This window comes from Bos grunniens, chromosome 18 (genome assembly GCF_055505025.1).
Source record: "Bos grunniens cultivar Pamir isolate PY7600 chromosome 18, Bosgru_T2T1.0, whole genome shotgun sequence".
NCBI lineage: Eukaryota > Metazoa > Chordata > Mammalia > Artiodactyla > Bovidae > Bos > Bos grunniens.
Genome location: NC_141182.1, coordinates 33560897 through 33586053, shown reverse-complemented (window position 1 = coordinate 33586053; position 25157 = coordinate 33560897). Strand labels below are relative to the sequence as shown.

The 25157-nt window shown below is 47.6% G+C and overlaps 1 protein-coding gene across 41 annotated transcripts in view; it reads left to right on the top strand.

The window, feature by feature from the left end:
- LOC147353366 (uncharacterized) overlaps positions 1-25157 on the top strand; it is a 478153-nt gene that overhangs the window by 382269 nt on the left and 70727 nt on the right. For 28 of the 41 annotated variants that reach the window (XR_015145060.1, XR_015145064.1, XR_015145061.1 and 25 more), the window contains one exon: positions 11077-11337. The exons of 2 other annotated variants lie outside the window; for them this stretch is intronic. Coding sequence is in view for 2 of the 39 variants with exons in the window: in XM_086349561.1 (XP_086205687.1) it covers positions 11077-11200; positions 17513-17726 (338 nt within the window). In the remaining 37 variants the exon portion in view is untranslated. Of the gene's footprint in view, positions 1-11076; positions 11338-12259; positions 14723-17512; positions 19529-25157 lie in introns of those variants that run through there. 11 more of the 41 variants (XR_015145070.1, XR_015145069.1, XR_015145071.1 and 8 more) reach the window with 4 other exon arrangements.

The following is a 25157-nucleotide window of genomic DNA, read 5'->3' as shown; positions in this document are numbered from 1 at the left end:
AGGTATTTACACAAACATGTGCATGTGTGGTAGTGAGCTCCCCACCACCAGAAGTATTCCAGCAGATGCTGGAGTCACCTGCTCAGCAGCCTGGTTGAGAGAATTTGTGACTCATGCGAGGGAGCAGAGCAAGTCAGCTTGGAGAGTCTACATAACCCCATCAGTATGTATCCTGAACAAATGCCGAATCACCCCCAAGGGGTTGTTTACAGCCAGCCTCTCGACAGTGGATCCTTTGCTTGGTGGCCTCGTGTCAGGGTGAATTGGCCCTCTGAGGGGGTGGCTGGCCATGCCTCTAGACACACCCGGGGGCAGCTGGGTTTCCTAGAACAGCTTGGTCCGCAGCAAACAGAATCCCAGTCCCCTGCCTACAGCTGGCTTCTGCCAACTCCATGAGGCCTCTGTGATGGAGGCCAAGAGGGACTTGCCACAGCTTCCCGGGGTGTATCGGGTTTCTCCACCAGCAGGGAACCCTGAGGAGACCCCATCTAGTATTGTGCTGAGGAGAGTGACTGACAAGAGCTAACTCTCCTCTGAAACAAGCGGGCTGGCCGGGCCCTGGGCTGAAAACAGCGTAATGGAGTGTGCTGGATTTCCGCTTCAGCCTTCCTCTCCCCTGTCTGTCTCACTCTGGCCCGGCACCCACTCACTTCACGTTTGACTCACTTTAATGGCTTGGTCGTCTCTCTTGGGGCTCAGCAAGCTTTTTCTTAAAGACCAGAATACACAGTTCCAGCTTTGTAGGCCACATGGTCTTCATCACAACTATTCAGCCCAAAGCTGCTGCCATTGTGCAGAGAGGGCTATGGAGAGCATGAAAATAAATAGACATGCCTGTGTAATAAATACAGCCTTAGACAGGACAGAAACACAGAAATAAATACAGCCCCAGGCGAAATGCAAATACATGGGCTTGGATTAAACTGTACTTAGCAGGAGAGGGTGCAGGCTAGATGTGACCTATGGGCCTCAGTTTCCTGACCTGTTATTTCTAGCTAGTCCTTAACAAATCAAGAGGAAAAGAAAGTCCATCCCTCATGTCAGTGCCTGGTGGTGGGGAGTTACAATTCATTCTGCAAAGTGTGGGCCATAAAATGGCAGCATCAGCCTCACCGTAACAAGGACCCGGGAGATTGTCAGAAATGCAGAATCTCGGCACCTCCTTTCTCATCCTCCTCAGCCTCCTCCCCCCAATTAGAATCTGCATTTTCACAGTTCTGTAAATGATTCACATACACATTCAAGTTTGGAAAACACTGGGTTTATGAGATAGAGGGATCTTGGGGGTAGTAATTAAAATCAGAGTTTATATAATTTGTGTGTGTGTGTTTGTCATTGTTATTGATGATTGTACACTGAGCTAGGAAGTCTAAGTACTAGAAACATGTGGACTCTGCCAGTAGAGGATCAGTGGAGAGAGGGTGATTATAAAACTTCTTTGGATAACTGTTGTGATGATAGCTAATCTTTGCAGTCTTTGGCATTCTCCAAACTGATCTAACAAATGAAATTCTAGCCCTTTGTATGGAAGGTCACAGCTCTGCTCAGCTCCAGGAGTGCCCTTTATATGTGATGCCCCTGGATTTGTACAGTGCACAGCCTGAGCAACTGGCCATAGCAGCCCTGTCTGGAAGGCAGCTTTACTGCCTTGGATTTTCTGATGTATAAACTGAGGTTGGCAGTTTGTGAGAAGAGAGGGATATGGAGGTCTGTTTGGAAGAATGCTTCTGTAGTTGCATAAGGGAGGAGAAGAGGCAAATGGCATTTATGTAACATTTGCCTTGTCAGAGGCATTTTTGCATTTTGATCCTCAACATCCTGTGAGGTAGACAGGTATTACTACTGTGGCTTCCATCTTCTGCTTGAGGAAACTGAAGCTAAAGGGGAAGCCGGGACTCACACGTAGGCCCCCATTCCCCTCATCACGCCCCCACATGGGGTGTCCTCACCAAGCGCAATGCCACCCCTTTCCTCCCAGGTGTGAGGCCCCTTCACCTTGTCCTGCAGGAAGGTCAGAATGTGAATGGCCTGCAGGCATCCCAGGTTGGGGACTTTAACTCTCCAAGACCTGAGCTGAGCCTTGGAGAGGTGGCTCCGTGGGCGCAGGGATGGGGCCTGGGGAGTCAGGGGCACTGGCCTCTGGGCTCACTTATCTCACCATGGCTGCCGAGGAGCCGAGAGACCCTCAGCTGTGGGTTTGTGTTGTCCAAGCCCGTTGTATCTCCTTGAAGGATGAAGGTGCTGTAGATGGATGGCTGGGGCACGCTGCCCTGTCCAGTGGGTGGGGCCTCTCTTCCCCACCTTGACTGTGGCCATGCTGGCTGTCTCCTGTCTCCACCAGGAAAGTCCTTAGGCAGGGTTTAATGGGCCTCTCCGACCCCAAGCCTGACCCTTGCCCAGTAGGAAAGGCCAGGTACCTTGGGGATCTGAGATGCGGTCTGTGGGGGTGGTTACCTTAGGAGACGCCTGTTATGATGCGATTGTGAGGGAACTGCTGGTTCACGTTTGGAAGTGACATCTGGCACCTTGACTGTTGGCCAAAGGTTTTGCTGAAGCTCCTGCTCAAGAAGAGACCATAAGAACCTGGAGTGACAACCCCATTATTCAGGGTACCCAAAGTCCTTCATGTTCCTTCCCACGCTCACTGCTGTCTCTGTCATTAAAATGTATTGTGGATTAATATTTGAGCAGCCACACAGGGCATGCATGTCACCAAGCCCCACACTTCTCATCCATTTCCACTCCCTGCAGCACTCTGGTCTCCCTTTGGGTTTCCTGTTACCCTCCCTTAGCCCTTCCCTATCTGATCCACACCCTCCCATCAGAGTGGACCGGAAGATCTCGACTCAGTCAGTGTCAACATCCCCCAAACACTCCCGCTCATCCCCTCCCCTCCAGCCTGAGGCTCAGATCCCATTTACACCCTGGAGCTCTCCTCCTGAGATAATCTCTGAGGCCCACTGTCTGCTTTTCCTTGGTTTGCATTCTGTTGAAATAATTCCCTGCTATGTAGGCAGCTTGTGTGGCAGGTCCCCCGAGAGGGACCGTTGCCTGAGCTGGGGACATCCTTCTTAAACCTCTCCTTAGGCGGAGCTTCATTTTGATCACAAGAGGCAGTGGCCTCTGTTATGGAATTTCCCCCTGAGTAACCTCAGGCAAGTCTTCTAACCTCACTGACCCTCAGTTTTTTGTCTCTAAAATGGGGGCGATCACGGTACCTACCCTTCAGGGGATTGTCGGGAGAATTAGTTAAGAGGATGGCTTTTAAATACAAAGCGTCCCAAAAGCTTTCATGATTTTAAGCTTTAATAACATCAGAAGCATTTATGCTATCAACCTACCGAATGCATTATTTGCAAGTTGAAGTTTTTCCATTCTTGAAGTGTTTAGTTTTGTGAATTTCTACACTTTTCATTTTAATTTTCATTTCAGTCAATATTTGCTGTGTTCAGCCAGAGGGACTGGGAAGGGAAAAAAAAAATAAAGGAAATTTAAAGACTTATTTTTAAAAATTCACAAAAGTGAATAAATGCAAAAGAAATTTAGGCCAACTTTCAAATGAGTTTTTGTATATTTATAACATTTCTCTCTCTGAAGTTATTAAAGCTTAAGACTATACTAAGACTTAGTAAGTGCGGCCAAAAGAGAAGTTCTTCTCTTATTATCTCTATCAGAGTCATCACTGTCACCATCATCATTTGGTCCAAGCCATCATAAAGGAAATCTTTCTTTGATACTGATTACTGGAGACTAAGCACCCAGGTTTTGTTCCTGCCCCTCCTTTGGTGCTGGTTGGGGTCCCGAGGCCTCCTGTGCCACTGCCTTCCATCTGCATCCTACAGGGCTGGGTTGCCATGCTGTCATAGGCTTGTATCCCTTGCTAGGTTTTTTTCTTCTTACCCCCTTACTCACCCATCTGTTGAGCTTTAAGAAGACAAGGTGGGCTCAGACCCTGGCGGGCAGCAGGGGGTGGGGGCGGCATACTGTGGCAGTGCCACAGAAGACTGGCACCCATGTTCCATTCTGAACCTAGAAGTCAGTTCATCCCATTCACCTCCTTCCTCCCAGATCTCACTCTGCCCTTGACCCTGCCCACCACCGTCTCCGTTTCAGGGGCACGTCTCCTTGGACTGAGCTCTCTTGCCTCCTTCCTTATGGCCTCTACACCCCTGCTCAGCCCCCAGCCACCCTCTCCAACCTGCTTCTACCAGGCGTTCTGGAACCTCCACTCCATCTGTTATGGAGCTTCCTTCAATGTATTAACCTCCTAATGGGAACCTTGACCCTCATGTTCCGCTGATGGAATATTCCTCCCATCAGAGACTTGGCAGGAACCCCTCAAGTCTCAGAATATGGTGTCCAACAGAATCCTGCGGGTGAAAGAGACAGGAGGTTTAGGGGGAATCTTCTGCTTATAGCAGCTGAGTCTGTAGCAATCTCAGCTGCATGAGATGGATGTGACATGAATGTGTTTGCATTTTTTTTTAACCTGTGTTTATAACTGGTTTTATTTAAATTAATTTATTTACTTTGTGGCCGCAGGACCTGGCATGCGGTATCTTAGTTCCTGATCAGGAATCGAACTGCCTCCCCATCATTGGACGCACAGAGTTTTAACCACTGAACCACTAGGGAAGTCCCTGAGTTTGCTCTTAAATGCTGAATGCCAGGGGCCTCTATGGGATCCAAGAGGCAGGCTTTAACCTGGGTCCCTTCAGCCTGGAGGCCCTGGAAGGGTTGACCAGGAAGAGCATGATGCATGAGTGAAGAAGGGAAGAGGCTGGAGCCCAAGAGAAGTACGAGAGAAGCTCACCCAGCAGTGATTCTGGGAAGACTTGGTTCACAGAGTCTGGAAGGGGATGGGGATTCAGTGAAGTAGCATAGAGTGGCTGATGCCAGAGAGAGGCCAGGATGGGTGAGGATCGATGGAGGTGGCTCCTAGGAGACGAGCAGTGAGGCTGGAAAGAGCGCTGTCTGTCAGGGTGGGTGGTGCTGAGAGAGACCACAGGATGGTGTGAGGAGGTGGGATGGTGTCTGGAATCACACTGGCCACAGCAGGAACAGCAGCGTGCCCAGAGTGAAAACAGTGGACGATGGTGGTTAGAGATGAAGGGACTTGAGAGTAACTGATGCTGAAGGAAAGGATTCAGCGTGTGGTACTTTGTGATGGTTTGAGCTCTGCCACCTTCTGAAGACCTGATGGAAGCTCTGAGATCCACCCTCAAACTTGACCCCCTACAGACAGACTTTACATCTGTGGTGCAGACTTCACACACCCTGTGAAACCTACCGGGACTCCAGGAGGAGCCGCAGGGTCCTTCCCCAGGAGGGAAGATGCTGGGAGGTGGGGAGACAGTGGCGCTGAACTGGGGACACTCAGGTCTTTCCTTGGAGCCCTTGCTTCCTTCTCTCATTCAAGGCCACGCTTCCCTCTTTCACTAGGACTGTTCCCATTTTATAGGCAGAGAGACTAAGGCACCAGGACTGGGGTTAGGGGTTATTCTGATTAACTCCCTGCAGCAGAGGCAGGAGGCAGCCCGGGACTGGGAGTCGCGTGGACTAATTAGCCTCTAATTGAGTTCCCTCTCCTTCCTCTCTGGCATCACAGTGACATTAAATTACAGGATTCAAACATATAATTTCCTAAACTTAAATGTGATTTATCTTAATAGGACTTTGTACCGGGTCACTTTATCATGTACAGTGTCAGAGACCAGATCTATTATTCACAGGGACTATTAGGGAATCAGAGACAGTGGAACTTGGAGAGACCTTGAGAGGTCAGCTTGTGTTCAACTCCGTGGCCCCCAGCCCAGCTGCCCCCAACCCTGGGCAGCACCTCGCCCCATGCTGGTGGCCTGTGGATGGATAGCTGGGTTTAAGTGTGAGCAGAAAGGGAGAGACCCAACCTTCATAAACCGGACATCCTGCCTGGGGTCCAGCTCAAAGCTTTGTTGCTGTGAATCATCGCCTCAATTTCATAGACTGTGTATAATGCCGGCCCTACATCCACGTACCTTCATTCTGTCTGGCCAGTCACTGAGCTGGGTGGTTCATTAGAGAAATGGATCAGAGTCAGAATATCTCAGAGCAAGAAAAGGGCTGGTATATTATATCACTGATTAACTCATCAGTTCATTCGCTCAGTCATCACGTAGTTTAGAAAGGCCAGCCTTGCTGTACAGATGGAGAAACACAAACCGAGAGAGGAGAAGTGATGTGCCCAAGAGCAGAAGCAAAGCTTCGATTCAAACCCAGGCTTCTGCAGGCCAGACCATTTTGTCCTGTCTCCAGCTGCCCACCAGCTGACGTGTGCTCTTGGCAGGTGGCCATGGGGGAGTAGAAGGCTGATGTTTATCTCCATGATGAATTGAATTCCACTTGGCAACTTGATCTTCAGCCTTTGTGACTTTGGGAAGACAGGGGGTGATCAAAAGAATATATTTTTCTAATGAAAGACACCTTTGGAAATACAATATACTGCTCTGTCAGCCTCCCGAGTCAGGGGAGGAGAGATGGGGAAGATCTGTTGTGAGCAAGGCTGCCATTGACAAGTTGATCTAAACGTGTGCGGGCCATCCAGTCTCTGGAGCACCAACCATACTCTTGAAATTGTGCTGAAGAAGTTCAAACACAGAGGGGTAGGGCTCACACGCAGTTCTGAGCTGCAGGTCTGGACCCAGGCCACTGGAGCTTGAACCCTGAGTCAGCTTGAGCGTTTAATAGCCCTGTGCCCGGCCAGGCAAAGACTATGATACTCACTGTCTTGGTTTCCTGTTCTGTAAAACTGGGGTAGGTGGACTTTGCTCATCAGGTTGTTCTGAGGATACAGGAGAAAAAGCATGTAAGATGTGTAGTGTGGGGCTGGGTAGATACAATGTGAATCCCCTCCCTGTAATGCTGGCTTTTATTAAACACACAGTTACCTGCTTTTCCCAGATCAAGAATAGACAGAGCTGGGCACAATCTTCTTGGGGCAGCATTTGCCTCACTGGTGATCGCAGACATGTGCTTCTGAATTGAGGGGAAGGAAGGGGAAGCCCCTTGAGACCTGAGTCTTCTCAAGCCCCATCCTCGTGGGAGCCAGGTTTCTAGCTCATAAAATGAGGAAAGGAAGCCCTTTTAGTTTTCCTGTTCCCAGTTGTGGAGTGAGATAGGTTCCCATGTGTCAGGAGCAGCGTGGGTATCAGGGAGGTTAAAGGCGGTTTAGACCCAGACGTTACAGTCTGAATGTGGCTGAGATGGGTGCTTGTTTTCCATCTGTGACAGCCACATGGACAAACTGCTGTTTGGAGGGGGAGATGATGTGGGGGCACCAGGGGTCGAGGGGCACCAATGTGCAAGGGCAGCTTAATGGATTCTGGTCAGGAGGGGCTTCAGGGAGGAGGTGACGTTTCAGCTGACGGTTGAAGGAGGTGGAGGTTCTGAGTTTTTAACTTAGTTTGACAAAGATGGGAAAGTACCTGGATTACTGGAAACTCAGTGGGAAGGGATAGGGCCTTATAGGTTTGAGGTGTGTGTGTGTGTGTGTGTGTGTGTGAGGGATGAGGTTTTATAGGTTTGAAGTGTGTGTGTGTGTGTGTGTGTGTGTATAGCTTGGTTAAGGCAGCAAGACAAGATAGGGAGGAAGCCTGGTGCAAGTGGGGCTGGGAGAGAGGTGGCACTGAGTGTGTGTGGCAAGCTTGGCGTTTACTGCCTCGAATCAACAAGTCATCACAGAATAGGCAGCTGATTCATCAGGGGTGGTCCCGGAGGCTGTGATGCTTAAGCGGGGAGCTGAAGGCCTGGGGATGGCTGGACAGGAGGGGAGAAGCACAATCAGGAAATCCCAGGGCTGTCAGAGGATAGAGAGATAGCCCGAAGGACAGTCAACCGTGTTCCCCTCAGCCCTGAGTTGAGGGTAAGAATGGAAGCAGGTGGTCGAGATAACGCATGGATTGCAGTTGGAGTCAAATTATTCAGCACCCTACGAGCCCTGCAGCCACCAGGATCCAAAAGACAGCTCGCCGGCAGGGGGCTGATGGGGTTTCTTTGGCTCCAAGCCCCTCCCCAGCTGACTCAGGCCCGCAGATGATGCTATTTGGTTGATTGGCCCTTGACTACACATCTGTCTACCTGGGCACGGAGGATGCCGGCCATCACTGAGGATGTTAAATGCAGATTTGTGGCTCAGTCTGTGGAATCCATTCGGCACGAAGAGAGTATGATATTACCCAATGTTTATGGATGGCTGCGTCTAAAATATCCATTCTGAAGTCCACTGAAGGATGAAATTCCTTGTTACTTTCGTAGATTCTCTTGTCTTATTTCCCCCTCTCTGTAGAGGAACATAAAGCATTAGTATTTTTAGCTCAAAGCCTGGTCATTTTTCTAATCATACCTGAATGAGAAGGAAAAGCATTTTGTTGGGGGAGGTTTTGATGAAAACAGTCACAGCCTGAAAAGGGTCCTCTAAAGCAACCCCTTCCCAACCAGGGTCTCTAATTTGTCACATTGGCCTCATCTGGACGCTGAGGGCAGCAGCAGCTCAGGATGTCTCAGCATCTGTCGGTGATCCTGAGGCTCATCAGGACTCAGGATTGAACTCTTAAGCAGCCCAGCCTAGAGCCCCACCCAAGAAAAAAGTAGGAACCAAGCTGAAGCCTCAAGTCCTCGTCCCTGTCTCTCTCCATGGTCAGCATGTCAGTGCTCCTGGGGGTTTTATTTTAGTGTTTTTATTTATTCTTTGGCTGCTCTGAGCCTTCAGTGTGGTGCAGGGGCTTTCTTTAGTTGTGGCAGGTGGGGGCTCCTCTCTAGTTGCAGCCTGCATCTTCTCACTGCGGTGGCTCCTCTTGTTGCGGAGCACAGGCTCTAGGCAGACAGGCTTGGTGGTTGCAGCAGACAGGCTTGGAGGTTGTGGCTCTCCGGCTCTGGAGCGCAGGCTCAGTGGTTGTGGCACAAGGGCTTAGATGCTCCGCAGCGTGCGGGTCTTCCCGTGTCAGGGATCGAACCTGTGTCCCCTGCCTTGACAGGTGGATTCTTACCCACTGCCCCATCAGGAAAGTCCTCGCCTGGGGATTTTATAAAACGTCTCAATAGTCCATGACCCTGGACTGAAATGCTTTTCACTCCACTAGCTGCACCTCTGTCCCATGTCCGTCATGGTTCCCCGCTACCCAGCAGTCCTGCCTTCTCCTTGTTTGCCAAATTAACTTTTTTGCTGGTCCCTAGTAGAACCATCCACCCCCTGCCTTTGACCTGCAGTGCATCACCTGCCATGCACTGTGGTGTTCGTGCCTTTACATGCCCAGTGATGCCTTCCTTTATGTCTAAACTTTCGGATCTTCTGTGTATAGATAGTGTCAACTGGCACCAAAGATACGCGCTGAGTGAATGAACCCATGAGTCAATTGACAGAGAAACATTTCTACTGACAGCCTAGAGCCTGTTTCACTATAAAGACTGCAGCTCACCCACACGGAGCATCTCCCCTTGCCCATGTTACATCGCTGTGCTGTGTACTCAGACTTTCATCTAGGGCATCTCACTCAGTAATGATATCATTAGTGATGACATTAGCGAACCCCACTCTGGGCGGTGGGGTTTGAACTGCATGCAGCTGGGCAGTGATACAGACACAGACCTTGTACTCTCAGAGCAACAACTCTCAGGGTTGTTGTTGTTTAGTCTCTAAGTTGAGTCTGACTTTTTTGCGGCCCCATGGACTGTAGCCCGTCAGGCTCCTCTGTCCATGAGATACTCCGGAATACCAGAGTGGATTGCCATTTCCTTCTCCAGGGGATCTTCCTGACCCAGGGATTGAACCCACGTCTCCTGCACCAACAGGTGGACTCTTTACCACTGAGGGAAGTTCATAGTCTGCGTGGAGGCAGCCCATGACACAGGATAGTGGGGCTAGCAGAGTTCCAGGACAGGCAGGATGCAGGACGCTATGGGAGTTCAGGACAGAGTATCCTGCTCAACTGGTGATTCCTGGAGGGATCCCTGGGGAAGAGCCTTTTCTCCAGAGACAGGTAGGGTTTCCAGCCCAAAGGACACAGGAGTACCCGCAGGCTGGGGACCCGGCATGCCTCTGGAGGGGACCTGGGCTGGAGGGTGTGGTGTGCTTTGATCTGGGTGGTTACGGCAGACCTAGCTGTGTCTACCTCACCTCTGGATGCCTTCTCTTGCCTTGATCTGGTGCTTAAAGGCTGGAGGAAGCCTCCCTGGGGGTGGGGGACCAGCCTTGGGCAGTGCCCTGCCTGCCTGCCTGCTCCTGAAGCTTCAGGGTGTATCCTGGAGGGAAATCCTTCCTGCTCAGTGAGTCAGCTCCTTTTTCACATATCCTCTCTCCTTCTCTGAACACTGTGCAGGCAGCAGCCCGGCCCTCTGTGAATTGTTAATCCCCCCGCAGCCCCTGAGGCATGCTGGGATGTGGGATACTTAAGAGGCAGGCCCAAGAGGCTGAACACCTCTTGCTATCAATACTGATTTCAATCTGTCACTTAACCTCTAAGGCTTTCTTCCTCCTCAGAATGGGAATAACGCACCCATTTCCTTGGCTTGCTTTAAGGATTAAATACAAAAGCCTATGTTATCAGTAGCACATAGTAGGTGCTTTACACCGCCACTGCTTTCCCTTCTTTTCCATTAATAGAACCCCCAAAACCCAGGTTCTGATCATTCAGCTCCAACTAATCATGATGCCAGCACTTACTGACCGTCAGCACCCACCATGCACTTTACCACACTGCACCCTCTGGCGATATTAATGCCCACTTGACAGATTTCAAAATAGAGGCTCAAAGGGGTAGTTACTTGCCCAGAGTCCCAACCTTAGTAAACTGGGGATCACCCTGGCAGTGTGATCCCGGAGCCCTCGCTCCTTCGTGCCTTCCCAAACCTCCTCCTCCGCTGGCTCCATGCATATGGGCTGGTGGAGACCCTTGTTCTTGCACCTTCCAGTCCTTCTAAAGTAAGATGCTGTGAGCAGCTGACTCGCGACATGGGGAGGAGCACACTGTTGTAAATAACCATCGTAGGAGAACAGGAGGCCTATTCTGGACCCCACACCCTGACAGGTCCTTCTCTCCCCAGGCTCTCGTTTAATCTGGAGGAACATACACAGGCTGGTTGGATGCAAGTCTGCGTGTCGGGATTCAGAGAACAGACTCAGGCAGTTGTTGATTACATCAAATGCATCACTGGGCCTGTGGAGGAGGTGAGTTCCCTCCAGGGAAAGGCTCCAGTGCTTTTCAGGGGAATCCCAAGGAGGTCTGATCAAAGCTTGGGTGGCCTGTCTGCTTCTTCTGAAGAGAGGACGCCAGCAGTGCACACGTCGGCACCCACAGATACCAGGTGTGTTCCAGTATCACCTCACTTCATTATCTCACATGATCCAATAGGGAGGCTCCATGGATGAACAAGCTGAAGCTCTCAGGGGCTAAAGACTTCAGTCCCATCACACAGATTGGACTGGATTCTAGATTCAACTTTGGGTCTGTCTGGACTGAAATCTGTGCTCGTCTGCCTGTTTCCAGCTGGGCACCCTCTTGGAGAATATGCTGTGTGCACCAGAGTTAAGGCAGGGGCTGCGGGTTAGGAATACAGGCTCTCAGTGGTCCTTTCAAAGACCAGAGTGAGACGTGGGCCATAATGATCAGCAGCAGGGCATCAGAGGCACGCTCTATCTCCATCTCATGAAAGCCTCCCACCCCCTGTAAAGTGGTGTTGTCAGGGTGCCCATTTGACAGAGGGGGAAACTGAGGCCAATGCTGAATGAGAACATCTGGCCAGTGAGGCCGGGGTGGCGGACTCGAGTGAGCAGTTAGCGTCCAGAGGTTTTCTCTGGGTGTCCTGGCAGTTGCGGGACAGGGCAAACACAGGAGGCCACTGCCTTTTGTGATTTGGAGCTGAGTCGGGGCTCACGAAAGAGGGTGGTGCCTGGGAGCAGTGCACGCATCAACACGGGGGGACAGCGAAGGTGAGGGAGCTTGATCCCTAGGGAGGTGGTTACCCTAAGACTCAAGCTGGGACACGGGGTGAGGCTGCCATTGGAATGAGGCAGAGGCTGAGTTCTCAGGAAGAGGCCTGGGGCCAAGAGTCGCCTGCAGGGAGTGAAGCCCACAGAGGAGGCTGCCCTTCTTCCACTGGCTGGGCTGGGCTACTCAGTTGGGTCCATCAGTCTTGGTGGGGAGGGGAGTGGGGGCAGCAGCAGCCTTCAGATTAGATCCCTGTGACCCCCCACTCCCACCCCACCGCTGCCACATCTCTCTTCCAGGAGCACCATTTCTCCCATCTCCTACAGAGCTGGTGGCTGCAGGCTTCTTCATGGGAGGGGTCCCCACTTCACAGCTGGGCACAGCATGGACTGAGGCACCATCAGTGCTTCCAGAAAAATGCCAATCGGTGGGCAGGGGTGGGGTGGAGAAGGAGGAAGATGAGCCAGCCCTTCCCACTGCCTGGCTGAGCACTACTCACGTTTCCACAGGGAGGAAGAAAGGCTCTGCCTGAGTTCTCACGAAGGGCTCCGGATTGCCCCTGCACATTGCAGAACTCCCAGGGTCTCTGTCCTTGGGAAGAGAAACACACAAGACACCTGAGGATGGGGGTGAAGTGGGAAGGAGAGAGGCCAAGACAGAATCAGAGAGAGCGAGAGAGTGCCAGCCATCCCTGGGCAGAGCCCCCGCTGGCCACACACAGTGGGAACGGGCACGTCTCTCAAGCCCCCACACAAGAATCCACTTTTGAGCCATGCAAGGCATAGCCTTTTATCCTTGTTCACTAGAAATAATAGCTCTGCACCAGGCCTGGTGAGGAATGGGACTGGCATTCAGTGAGCTGGGTCTGCATGGGGCGGGGGTACTCTGTGGAAGAGGTGGCATGGGCCCTGGTCTGCATTTCCTTTTACAAAGGGTTTTTCCTCCCATGTGGGTTTGCCTTCATGCCTGGTTCTGGCTCCCATCTATCACAGCCCTAGAATCTTCCCTCCTCTGCTTCTTGCAGCTTGAACCTCAATCTCCCTCTCTCCCAGTCATGCAGACCACAATCTACAAAGGCACTTAGCTCCAACCTGTGTTCAGCAACAGATGGCGCCTTCACAGCCTCCCAGCCTTGCATCCCCCTGCCTTTCTTTCAGACTCCTCTCCTTGCCTCATTCGCTTCCCAGTCAATTACCTTAAAAGAACTGCCTGCACTTATTTGCCCCATCGTTCGGTTTTATTCTTGTGTCACCATCACTTTCACCACCCAACTCTATGGAGATGGTTTTCTAAAAATACCAGAAAAGTGAAGTTGCTCAGTCGTGTCCGACTCTTTGTGACCCCATGGACTGTAGCCTATCAGGCTCCTCTGTCCATGGGATTTTCCAGGCAAGAGTGCTGGAGTGGGTTGCCATTTCCTTCTCCAGGGGATCTTCCCAACCCAGGAATCAAACCCAGGTCTCCCGCATTGCACACAGACGCTTTACAGTCTGAGCCGCCTCCTAAATGTCACATCCTAGTGACTCACCACTACTGATCCTATGTTAGATGCTGTTGACCATGAGTTTCTGCTCCCAGCCTCCTCCTCCTTTGAATCTGGTGACCCATCTCTCGTGGTCCTTCTACTTCTCTGCCCATTCCCGTGGGTGTTGTTGATCTCCGTGGCTTCTTCCTTCCTCTGGTCTCACTGTCTTCTGTTGGAGTAACGTCTGGAAGACTATGGACTTCATCCACCATCTGCCTACACATTGATGATGCCAAAATCTCTCTCCTCAGCTCTACTCAGGATTTCACATTGATGTGTGGTTGCAGGGGAGCCGGAGTGATGCTTTGGATGAGCCAGGATTAGGGACTGCCAGGGTGTGTGTTTCAGAAGGTTAGATTGGTATGGCAATTAAATGAGTTGTTGTGAATGTAGGCAAAACAATAGCCTTTTAATTCCATTTAGATAGGAAGCAGAGTTAAATTAGAAACTCATTGCAATGTAATTGTATTTGCCTTCTTTTTAGCCTGTATCTTTGTTATAAATTAATTGACTCTATATGCATGGGTTTGTTTCTGGGCTGTCTGTTCTGTTCCATTGATCTATGTATCCACTTTTTTTTTTTTATGCCAGTAACATACTATTCTGATTTTTATAGATTTGTAATATAATTTGAAGTAAGAGAGAGTGTATGCCTCCGACTTTGTAGTTCTGTCTCAGGATTGCTTTGACTTACTTGGGGTCTTTTGTGATACCATTAAATTTTAAGGTTATTTCTATGAAAAATGCCATTGGAATTTTAATGGAAGTCTGTAGATTGCTTTGGGTGATATGGACATTTCAACAGCATTAATTTTTCCAATCTGTGGACATTGAATATCTTTCCATTTATTTGTGTCTTCTTCAATTTCTTTCATCAGGATTATATAGTTTTCAGTGTACTGATCTTTCACCTCTTGGTTAAATTGATTCTTAGGTATTCTTTTTGATGTAAATGGGATTGTTTTCTTGATTTCTTTTTCTGATAGTTTATTGTTAGTGAATAAAAATGCCACAGATTTTTATATGTTTATTTTATATCCTACAAACTTACTGAATTCATTTATTCTAACATTTTTTGGTGGCAATTTTTACTGTTTTCTATGTATAATATATCATCTGCAAGTAGTAAGTTTTAATTTTTTTCCAATTTGGGTTCCTTTTTTTTTTTTTTTCCTTGCCCAGTTTCTCTGACTGGGACTTCCAATATTATGCTGAATAAAAGTGGCAATAATGGGCATCCTTGTCTTGTTCCTGACCTTCAAAGAAAACCTTTCAGCATTTTACCATTGAGTATGCTATTAGCTGTAACACTAGATTAAAAAAATTAACTATGGTGAAGTACTTAAAACACAAAATTTATTTTCTTAACCATTTTTGCGGCTACAATTCAGTGGTATTCAGCACATTCACATTGCTGTGCAATCTTCACTACCATTCTTCTGCAGAATTCTTTCCATCTTTCAAAACCTGAATTTTCTACCTGTTCAATGACTACTCATTCTCTCCCCTTCCCTAGTTCCTGCTAGCCACCATTGCATTTTCTGTGTCTATGAATTTGAGTACTCCAGGGAGCTCTTATAAGTGGAATTCTGCAGCACTATCTTTTTATGAATGACTTCTTTTACTTAGCATAATGCCTTCAGGGTTCATGCATATTGTAGTATGCGTCAACATTCCCTTCTTTTTAAAGGTTGAATAATATTCCATGTGATGTATATGGCATGCACCCAGGTGTTAACTGATGAGCTTCAAGTTGAAAGTTGGTTTGAGGTCTTCTTTTGTGTCTGAATATGAGTCTCATAGCTTAGAGCTTTGCTGGAGAGAAACGGAGATTGAAAAGTAGATTTCCCCTGCCCTCTCCAACTGCACCCATCTTTATGGCCTTTATGTTCATTGAGTTTATTTTTCAATGCTTAGACTTCAGTAAAATCTTCTTGAAATTGTTGATCACTAAGTTGTGTCCAACTCTTTGCAACCACATGGACCGTAGCCCACCAGGCTTCTTTGTCTATGGGATTCTCCAGGCAAGAATACTAGAGTGGGTCTCCATTCCCTTCTCCAGGGGATCTTCCCAACCCAGGGATCAAAGTCAGGTCTCTAGCATTGCACACAGTTTCTTTACCATCTGAGCTACCCAGGAAGTCCCTAATATCTTCTTAGTTATGCTAAGGGAAACAGGAAAAGGTGGAAGTCCAGACTCAGGCCCTAGGTGGGAAGCAGCACGCCATGCTCCAGAGCCTGTTAAATGATGTCAGTGGGTAGCAAAGTGAGTTACCCCCAAGGGAAATGGGCAGTGGGGCCGGAGCTTTAGGTCACTGGGCTGATGTCCCACCCCTCACGGGGATGACTGGTAATTTTGGCCAGATCTTCCTTGGGCATGAAGAATGCTGAAGACCATCCTGTGTTTTTATATTTTCTCAGCTTGTGGCATGCAGGTGGGCAGGAAAAACTCAAACCACACTTCACCTTGGGACTCCTTCCCCTCCTTGGATCAGAACCACACCTTTGATATATTGCTGTGTGAGGAGAATGCGCCATGTCCCAGTTTCTATTTCATCGTGCCTCTGAGTTGTATTCACAGTGCTAACTTTTCTACAAAGAAATACTTGTAGAAATGCTGGATGCAATAGGAAGCTTTTAAATGAGAAAAATGGAGATTCTATATGCCTACTTGGATACCAAGATTCTGCCCAAAAGTTAAATTTATTTGGAAAGAGTCTAAACTGGTGTTTCCCTGCCCCTGATATAATCTCTTCTCCTCTCTCCCCTTCTCTCTCCCCATCCTCCTCCCTCTCATGAGCCTCATATGAGGGCCACATGGTTAAAATGACTCTTGACTCTTGTTTTTGTCCATTGAAAACGTGACCAGTGTCTGCTGGGTGTCTGGGAACCTTACAAGCTTGCCTTCTGCAGCCCCTGTAAGTGGCTGAATTAGTGTTTCTCACCCTGTCCTCAGACAGAATTTGTTATCAAAGCCCAAGGTACAGTGGAGGCCAAGGCAACCAGCTCAGAGGCCAACAGAGCCTTGAGGATTGTAGCAGAAGATGGGCATTTTTTTTCCTCTAAAGAAGGATTTTAAAGATTATCAAGTTGCTCCCTTTCAGACAGAGAGCAGAAATACCAGAGGCTGTAGTTGTCGAAGGAAAGTTGACAAAGTTGAAAGTTGGTCAAGAGGTTGGAGAGAGGAAGCTATTTTCAGCATACTGAAAGGGCACCATCTGAATTTAGTCAGAAAAATGAGGTCCTTGGTTCAAATTCCAGCCCCCTTCAGGGGCTAGCAAGCCTGAGCCAATCATTGACTTTCTCTGGACTTCAGCAGAAGGATATTCCTTTTGGTTTCAGGGAAACCTGGATTTACTGGGGCACTGTCACTCACTTGCCATGTAACCCTGGGTGTGATGTTTAGCCATATCTCTCAGCATCCTTATCTTGAAGTGGAGATTATAACATCCACTCATTTGGGCTGGCTTTTGCGAGGAAGGCTCTCAGCTCACTCCGACTAGGTGAGTGTCATTCCCAGATACTGCCTGTGGCGATAGGATGGTGAGAAAGATAACGAAATGGTACTTGCTGGAAATCCGACTGCCCTCCCAGTGCTCCTGCACAGTGCCAGGGCCAGTTCTGGAAGGCGACATCTCACAGACCCCAGCTCCGTCTACATGCGGCTCAACATTTTGACTTGGCTCCCTTTGTCCAGAGATGCACAGGGCTGCGCCGTTTTGAAACTGAATGACACCCAGTCTGTTCTGATGTCTTGGCGGGTGTGTTTATTTACTCAACACGTGTTGTTATATTTTCTCCCAGCACGCGTCCTTCTCCTGCGTTTCAAGGTAGAAGAGCCATTACCTCTAATGAGAGCTCCTTTGTTGCTTGTGTGTCACTTAGAATGTTCAAGAGTGTGCTCGATTTTTAACCTTTCAGTGCATCTCTGTAATAGCATGCCACCCTTAAAAAATGAGAGTCAGCTTCCCTCTAAAAGGAGCAGACACCGATTTTCCACCTGAAAAACCCCCACTCATCCTTGTAGGGGCCTCGGTTCTGCTGAGGATGCTGTAAAGCACCGTGCGTGGAAAGGCAGGGGAACTGCTGCCTGTGGGCCCCTCTGCTCTGCTGTGACCCACGATGCAAATGAGACCAGTGCCTCGAAGGATGCCGCGTTCTCAGTGCATGTAAGCACCGCCCTAGGAGCCTGCATCACATCACTAGGAAGTGCATGGATGGCAGCCCTATTTTTTTTTTAAGAGGCTTCAATATCACCTAAGTGAATTAATGTTGCCAAGAAAGGCATTTGGAGAATTGATGCATTAGGAATAATTGTCTTCTGGATGCTCCCCTCACTTGATGGATTCATTCTGCCCTTTTATCCCCATTGCTATGGAAGCAGTCCCTGCACCTCTTTTCATCATCAGTCATCATCGTGGAAACCTCTTTCCTCCAAATGAAGCGCTAACTGCTCCCTGAACACAGCAGACGCCTCACCTGAATGACAGAGCCCTGCTCATCTTTCAAGACCCACTTCATCTCTACACTCTTGCCAGATTTCCTGACACCAGCGTGTTTGCTCCCTCCCTCCTCTGCATCCTCCAGTACTCTCTTTGGGCTTCCCTGTAGCTCAGCTGGTAAAGAATCCACCTGCAATGCAGGATATCCTGGTTTGATACCTGGGTCGGAAAGATCCCCTGGAGAAGAGATAGGCTACCCACTCCAGTATTCTTGGTGGCTCAGTGGTAAAAGTGGTAAAAGAATCTGCCTGCAATGCGGGAGACATAGTTCAATCCTTGGGTTGGGAAGATAGATCCCCTGGAGGATGCTATGGCAACCCATTCCAGTATTATTACCTGGGGAATCCTCATGGACAGAGGAGCCTGGTAGGCTACAGTCCATGAGGTCACAAAGAGTCAGACACAACTGAGTGACTAAGCACAGCACAGCACTTTCTTTATATCAGTAACTCTACAGTGGCACTCCCACCCTGATCGGCAGTTAGCCGCATGCATGTCTTTTTTTTTTTAATCAATTCATTTATTTGGCTGTGCTGGGTCTTAGTTGTGGCATGCAGGATCTTCAATTGTGCTGTGTGGTATCTAGTTCCCTGACCAAAGATCAAACCCAGGTCCTCTTGCATCGAGAATGCAGAGTCTTAGCCACTGGACCACCAGGGAAGCCCCTGTGTACATGTCTGTTTCTCCTCTTGGACTGTGAGCTCAAGGTTAACTTTGGGGAACACATTTTATTTTTTATCAGCAGCACCTGCCTAATAGTGCCCAAGATATATCTGGCACTTCTTATAACTCTGGAGAAGAAGAAAAAATAATGCACAGAAGAGTTGACTATTAAGAGATACCAAAGCTGCTGTAGGGTAGGAGGAGCCAGAGGCAGCTAGGCTAAAAGGTATAGGGAGAAGGGGCTTTCCTCCTCTATAGTAAACGCTCCCCTTCCACTTGGGAGTAGATAGAGACCTGGGAAGGGTAAGCTTCATGTCCAAAGGCACACATGATCCAGAGCTGGGGCCATCACTCAACAAGGAAGCCTGTCCTCTCAGGCAGGCCAGCTCTTCTTCTCCAGCACCACCTCTGAGGCACTATCTTGAAGGAAGTAAGGGAAGCAAAGTGGCACTACTGAAGGATAATGCCAAACATAAGCCAAGAAGAAAGCAGACAAGTCTCTGCCTCACTTCATGTATCCAAGTCCCTCCATAGCTGTCTCTGGCTAAGTCCCAAGAGCTTGTATGCTTGGCTGGGACTGGAAAGTGGATGTTAGCAATGGATCCATGGGATGATGGTAGCCATGAGGTCATGGGGCTGGCATTGCTGGTTGCCTTTCTAGATCCCCTCTCTTGTCCCTATGGCTCATGAGCCCTACTTTATACCCATGACCCTGTGCTTTGGGAGGCTTGTGGGGTTTATCTACAGTAGTTCAAGACATGCATGGGAGTTCTGCCCCCTTGCTAAGGGTGGGTATGGACATGGGTCACAGTTCTGGCCAATGACACAGGAGGACCAGTCTTCCTCACTGTTGAAGAGAGACTTCTGCAAGATTGCCAGATTTAGTAAACAAAACAGAAAAAAACAAATCCAAACAGAACACCCAATTAAATTTGAATATCAGATAAAGGATGTATTTTAGTCTAAGTATGTTCCATGTGCTGTTTGAATGCCCCAGAGCAACATCCGTGAGGTACCCTCCTCCAGAGTTCTCCAAGCTCTCAGAAGGCTGATGAAACCCTTGGGCTGGGAGAGTCACACACAGATTTAAACCTCCTGGGGTTCAGACACTTTGATGAGGGCACATTCATATTCACAAGGCTTGCTTCAGTGCCCCTTCTGTCTTGAAGTGTTGTTTGGTGCTCCAGAACCATACTTGTCTGTTTGCATGTGTTTCCTAACATCATTCTCCTTTTATCCAGCCTCCAGTAATGCTGACTGTGTTTTAAAAAGTCATAGATTTTCTATTTTACCTGGAGGTAGGGCTGTGGGCAACTGTTTGAAGCTACAGAGGAACATCTCTAGAATATCTGGGATGGCAGGTTGGCTTGAAGGGTGTTGAGTGGTGAGTCATGTCTTCGCTGCCTGGCCTAGAAAATTCATTGTAGCTCAGTTTTCTCATCTCTAAAACTATTCCTGATCTCACAGGGCTGTTGTAACAATTCAAAATAGATTAAACGTGCATACCGGTACAGCCACTTTAGAAGACACTTCGGCAGTTTCTTATAAAACTACACCTACTCTTATATGATCAGTGGTCATACTCCTTGATATTTACCTAAAGGAGTAAAATGCTTATATCTACACAAAGACCTGCACATGGATGTTTATTCATAATTGTCCAAACTTGGAAGCAACCAAGATGTCCTTCAGTTGGTATGGATAAATCTGTGGTAGATCCAGATGATGAAATATTATCCAATCCTAAAAAGAAAAGAGGGCTTCCCTGGTGGCTCAGTGGTGAAAAATTTGCCTGCCAACGCAGGAGACGTGGCTTCAATTCCTGGGTTGGGAAGATCCCCTGGAGAAGGAAATGGAAACCCACTCCAGTATTCCTGCCTGGGAAATCCCATGAATAGAGAAGCATGGTGGGCTACAGTCCATGGGGTCACAAAGAGTCAGACATGACTTAGCAACCAAACAACAGCAACAAAAAAGAAATGAGCTATTAAGGCATGAATAGGAATAGGAAACAAATGCATGTTATTAAATGAAAGAAGCGAATCTGAAAAGGCTCCATACTGTATGATTTCAACTGCATGGCATTCCAGAAGAGGCAACACTATGGGGACAGGAGGAAGATTAGTGGTTGTCAGTGGTTGGGGAGGGAGATGAATAGGTGAACTGCAGAGCAATTTTTGAGCCATGAAACTACCCTGTACAGTTCTATAATGATGAATGCATGCCATTCAACATGTGTTTAAACTCATGGAGTGTACAGCACCAAGAATAAACCCTGGTGTGAGCTGTGGACTTGGGTAATAGGTTAATGTAGGTTCATCAGTTGTAACAAATGTACCACTCTGGTGGGCATGTTGTTAACGAGGGAGGCTAGGTGTATATGGGGCCGGGGGTCTGTGAGCTTACCTTGCTTCTCAATTTTGCCATGAACCTAAAACTGCTTGAAAAGCCAAAGTCTGTGTTTTGTGTTGTTGTTGTTGTTTTTAAAAGAGGTGAAACAGCAAGGAGCTCAGTGATAGGGCACTTACTGTTTTCCGAATGGTAACATTCGTTGCACGCATTCTCGGGGGCAGTGACTTTGTGCTATTGTACGCTTCTCTCTGCCACTTTTGCTTTGATGAGCTCTCTGGGTTTCCATCAGGCTAATAGTAATAAAGTTGTGAAGAAGGATTAACTGACTCTGAGCCAGGAGGCCTGGATTTCTGCCCAGCCTCCCACTGCTTCCTAGATAATAAAGACCGAGGAAACAAATGAAATCCAGGAAGCTACAGCTACTGAAATGAAGTGAGTGATGGTGATGATGATGATAGTAACAAACACTTGTATAGTTCTCATCAGTCCTGAAGCTTCTTAGGGGAGATTTATTCCTGATAAGGAGACCTGAGGCTGTTTATTTCATTGGATCAACAGCCCTATTTGGAGCACCAGCATTATGTCAGATACTATGCAGGGTATGAGACACACAGATATAAATAAGACTTAGTGCTTGACCTCAAGGAATATCAGTCTAGCAGGGCAGAAGGCTGATATTCATAATGGTGATGCCATACATTACGAGCTAACCAGATACCATAAAGTGAGCTGTGAGGGCATAGATGAGAATAGTGTAAATGATGCTAGGTGGGAGGGGTTTTCAGGCAGGGGGTCTGTGGGCCTTGATCCAACATGTGATCGAATGTTGTAAAAGGGAGCCAAACAAAAGAGAAGAAGAAAAGATGTGGATGTATATAGTTATCTTTAGGGTTTAGTAGGCCCTTCAGAATCTTTATTTTGCTCTAGCCATCCGATCAGGCTGCTAACTCATTACAAATATTACTATATTTTGTTAAGTCAGATGTAACTGCTCTGGGTCAGATTCAGGGCCTATGTAGTTGCAAAGTCCTTGGACACCTCTAATAGATCAAATGAAAAATTGGTACATCTCAATAGCTTCCTAATGAAATTTATGGAAGATTTTAAAAATAGAATGCATGTTAAAAACAGATTTGCATTTCAATCGAGAGTAAAAAATTTATTTTTTAATAATTCAGCATATTTTGATTTGGCCTTGAAGATTCAGTTCAGTTCAGTCGATCAGTTGTGTCTGACTCTTTGCAACCCTATGGACTGCAGCATGCCAGGCTCCCTGTCCATCACAAACTCCCAGAGTTTATACAAACTCATGTCCATTGAGTTGGTGATGCCATACAACCATCTCATCCTCTGTCATCCCCTTCTCCTCTTGCCTTCAATCTTTCCCAGCATCAGGGTCTTTTGAAATGAGTCAGCTCTTTGCATCAGGTGGCTAAAGTATTGGAGTTTCAGATTCAACATCAGTCCTTCCAATGAACACTCAGGTCTGATCTCCTTTAGGATGGACCAGTTGGATCTCCTCGCAGTCCATGGGCCTCTCAAGAGTCTTCTCCAACACCACAGTTCAAAAGCATCAATTCTTCAGCGCTCAGCTTTCTTCACAGTCCAACTCTCACATCCATACATGATTACTGGAAAAACCATAGCTTTGACTAGACAGACCTTTGTTGGCAAAGTAATGTCTCTGCTTTTTAATATGCTATCTAGGTTGGTCATAACTTTCCTTCCAAGGAGTAAATGTCTTTTAATTTCATGGCTGCAGTCACTATCTGCAGTGATTTTGGAGCCCCCCAAAATAAAGTCTGACACTGTTTCCACTGTTTCCCCATCTATTTCCCATGAAGTGATGGGACCAGATGCCATGATCTTAGTTTTCTGAATGTTTTTAAGCCAAGGTTTTCACTCTCCTCTTTCACTTTCATCAAGAGGCTTTCTAGCTCTTCACTTTCTGCCATAAGGGTGATGTCATCTGCATATCTGAGGTTATTGATATTTCTCCTGGCAATCTTGATTCTAGCTGTGGTTCATCCAGCCCAGCATTTCTCATGATGTACTCTTCATATAAATTATATAAGCAGGGTGACAATATACAGCCTTGACGTACTCCTTTTCCTATTTGGAACCAGTCTGTTGTTCCATGTCCAGTTTTAACAGTTGTTTCCTGATCTGCATACAGATTTCTCAGGAGGCAGGTCAGGTGGTCTGGTATTCCCATGTCTTGAAGAATTTTCCACAGTTTATTGTGATCCACACAGTCAAAGGCTTTGGCATAGTCAATGAAGCAGAAATAGATGTTTTTCTGGAACTCTCTTGCTTGTTTGATGATCTAGCGCATGTTGGCAATTTGATCTCTGGTTCCTCTGCCTTTTCTGAAACCAGCTTGAATATCTGGAAGTTCATGGTTCACATATTGTTGAACCCTAGCTTGGAGAATTTTGAGCATTACTTTACTAGCATATGAGATGAGTGCAATTGTGCAGTAGTTTGAGCATTCTTTGGCATTGCCTTTCTTTGGGACTGGAATGAAAACTGACCTTTTTCAGTCCTGTAGCACTTTCATGCATTGGAGAAGGAAATGGCAACCCACTCCAGTGTTCTTGCCTGGAGAATCCCAGGGACGGGGGAGCCTGGTGGGCTGCCGTCTATGGCGTCCCACAGAGTCGGACACGACTGAAGTGACTTAGCAGCAGCAGCAGCAGCCACTACTGAGTTTTCCAAATTTGCTGGCACATTGAGTGCAGCACTTTCACAGTCAATACAAATTGGAGGTGTGTTCGCTATGTAAACCACACTTATCAGATTTAAAATCCAGGGACAATCACATGACGTTAAAATAAAAAGAAACAGAGGACAGTTTTGTATAGACCTGTCTCCACCCTTTGTCTGTAGTGCCCTGAGAAGGAAGCGTGTCAAACCGGGTCTCTTCACAGCCTAGAGGACGTCTTTCACAAGGCTCCACCCAAGAGTACCAGAAAGAGACTTACCTGGGGGTCCAGTGGTTAAGACTCCACACTTCTACTGCAGGGGAATGGCTTCAGTCCCTGGTCAGGGAGCTGGGATGGCACATCCTGTGTGCCCTGCCCCTCCCCTCTCAAAATAAAGATTCCCGAAGATAGTTGAGAGAAGCTTTCGTACCATGAAAACTTTCCCAGGTGAGACAATTGGGCCATAGTTAATGAAACAAGGGCTGATGATATGACCAGCTCCCAATTCATGCGTTTAAAGAATTAAGTAATTAGCTTTCTTCCAGAGTGATTCTTTCTGCTTAATATTACACATACTTTCTAGAATGATTTAGTTATTCTGGAATTTTTCATCAAGAACAAACCACCCCTAGTCTTAATGGCTTAAAAAAACAGCCTTTTATTGGTCTTATAATTCTGTGGACTGTCCTGACTGCATCAGCTGATATCTCCCAAGACCACACATATATCTGTCATTGGCTGGTTTCTTGGCTGGTGACTGGTTGATCTGGGATGGCCTCACTCAGATGACTTGCAGTTGACAGAATGCTTCATGGCCTCTCATCCTCTAGACTGGGCTTGTTCATCAGGTGATAAGCAGGTCTGTGTGAGACTGGGGATGCTGGTGTATAACCAGGAGTTTGACTTTTGATGGATGTTTTAAGATTGGGATGATACAGACATAGAATAGAAGATACAGAATAGGCAGTTGAACATAGGAGTCCAGAGTTCAGGAGCAAGGTATAGGCTAAAGATATATATTTGGAAATCATCTATAATAATATCATTTGAAGCCACGTGCCTGGAAGAACTCAGCATAGGAATATGAATAGAAAAAATGTCCAAGGCTAACTACTCTGTAGCTGTTGGGAAGGTGTGATTCAAACAGAGAGCGACTGAGAAGGAGAAGCCAATGATGTGTCATGAAAATGGAGTTACGTCCTAAAAACCGAGCAGAGGGTGGGGCAGAAAATATTGGAAGGAGGAGAGAGTCGAACACTGCCAGCAGATCAAGCAAGAGGGCTGCGGAGTGGCCAATGCATTTAGCAACATGAAGGTCATGGGTGCCTTGGATAGGAACTGGTGAACAGTGGTGGTGAAAGCCTTCTTGGGTAGTTTCAGAAGATAATAGGAGGAAAGGAAAAGAAATAGAGACAATTTTTTCCTCCCCCAAATTTTACTTTGAAAATTT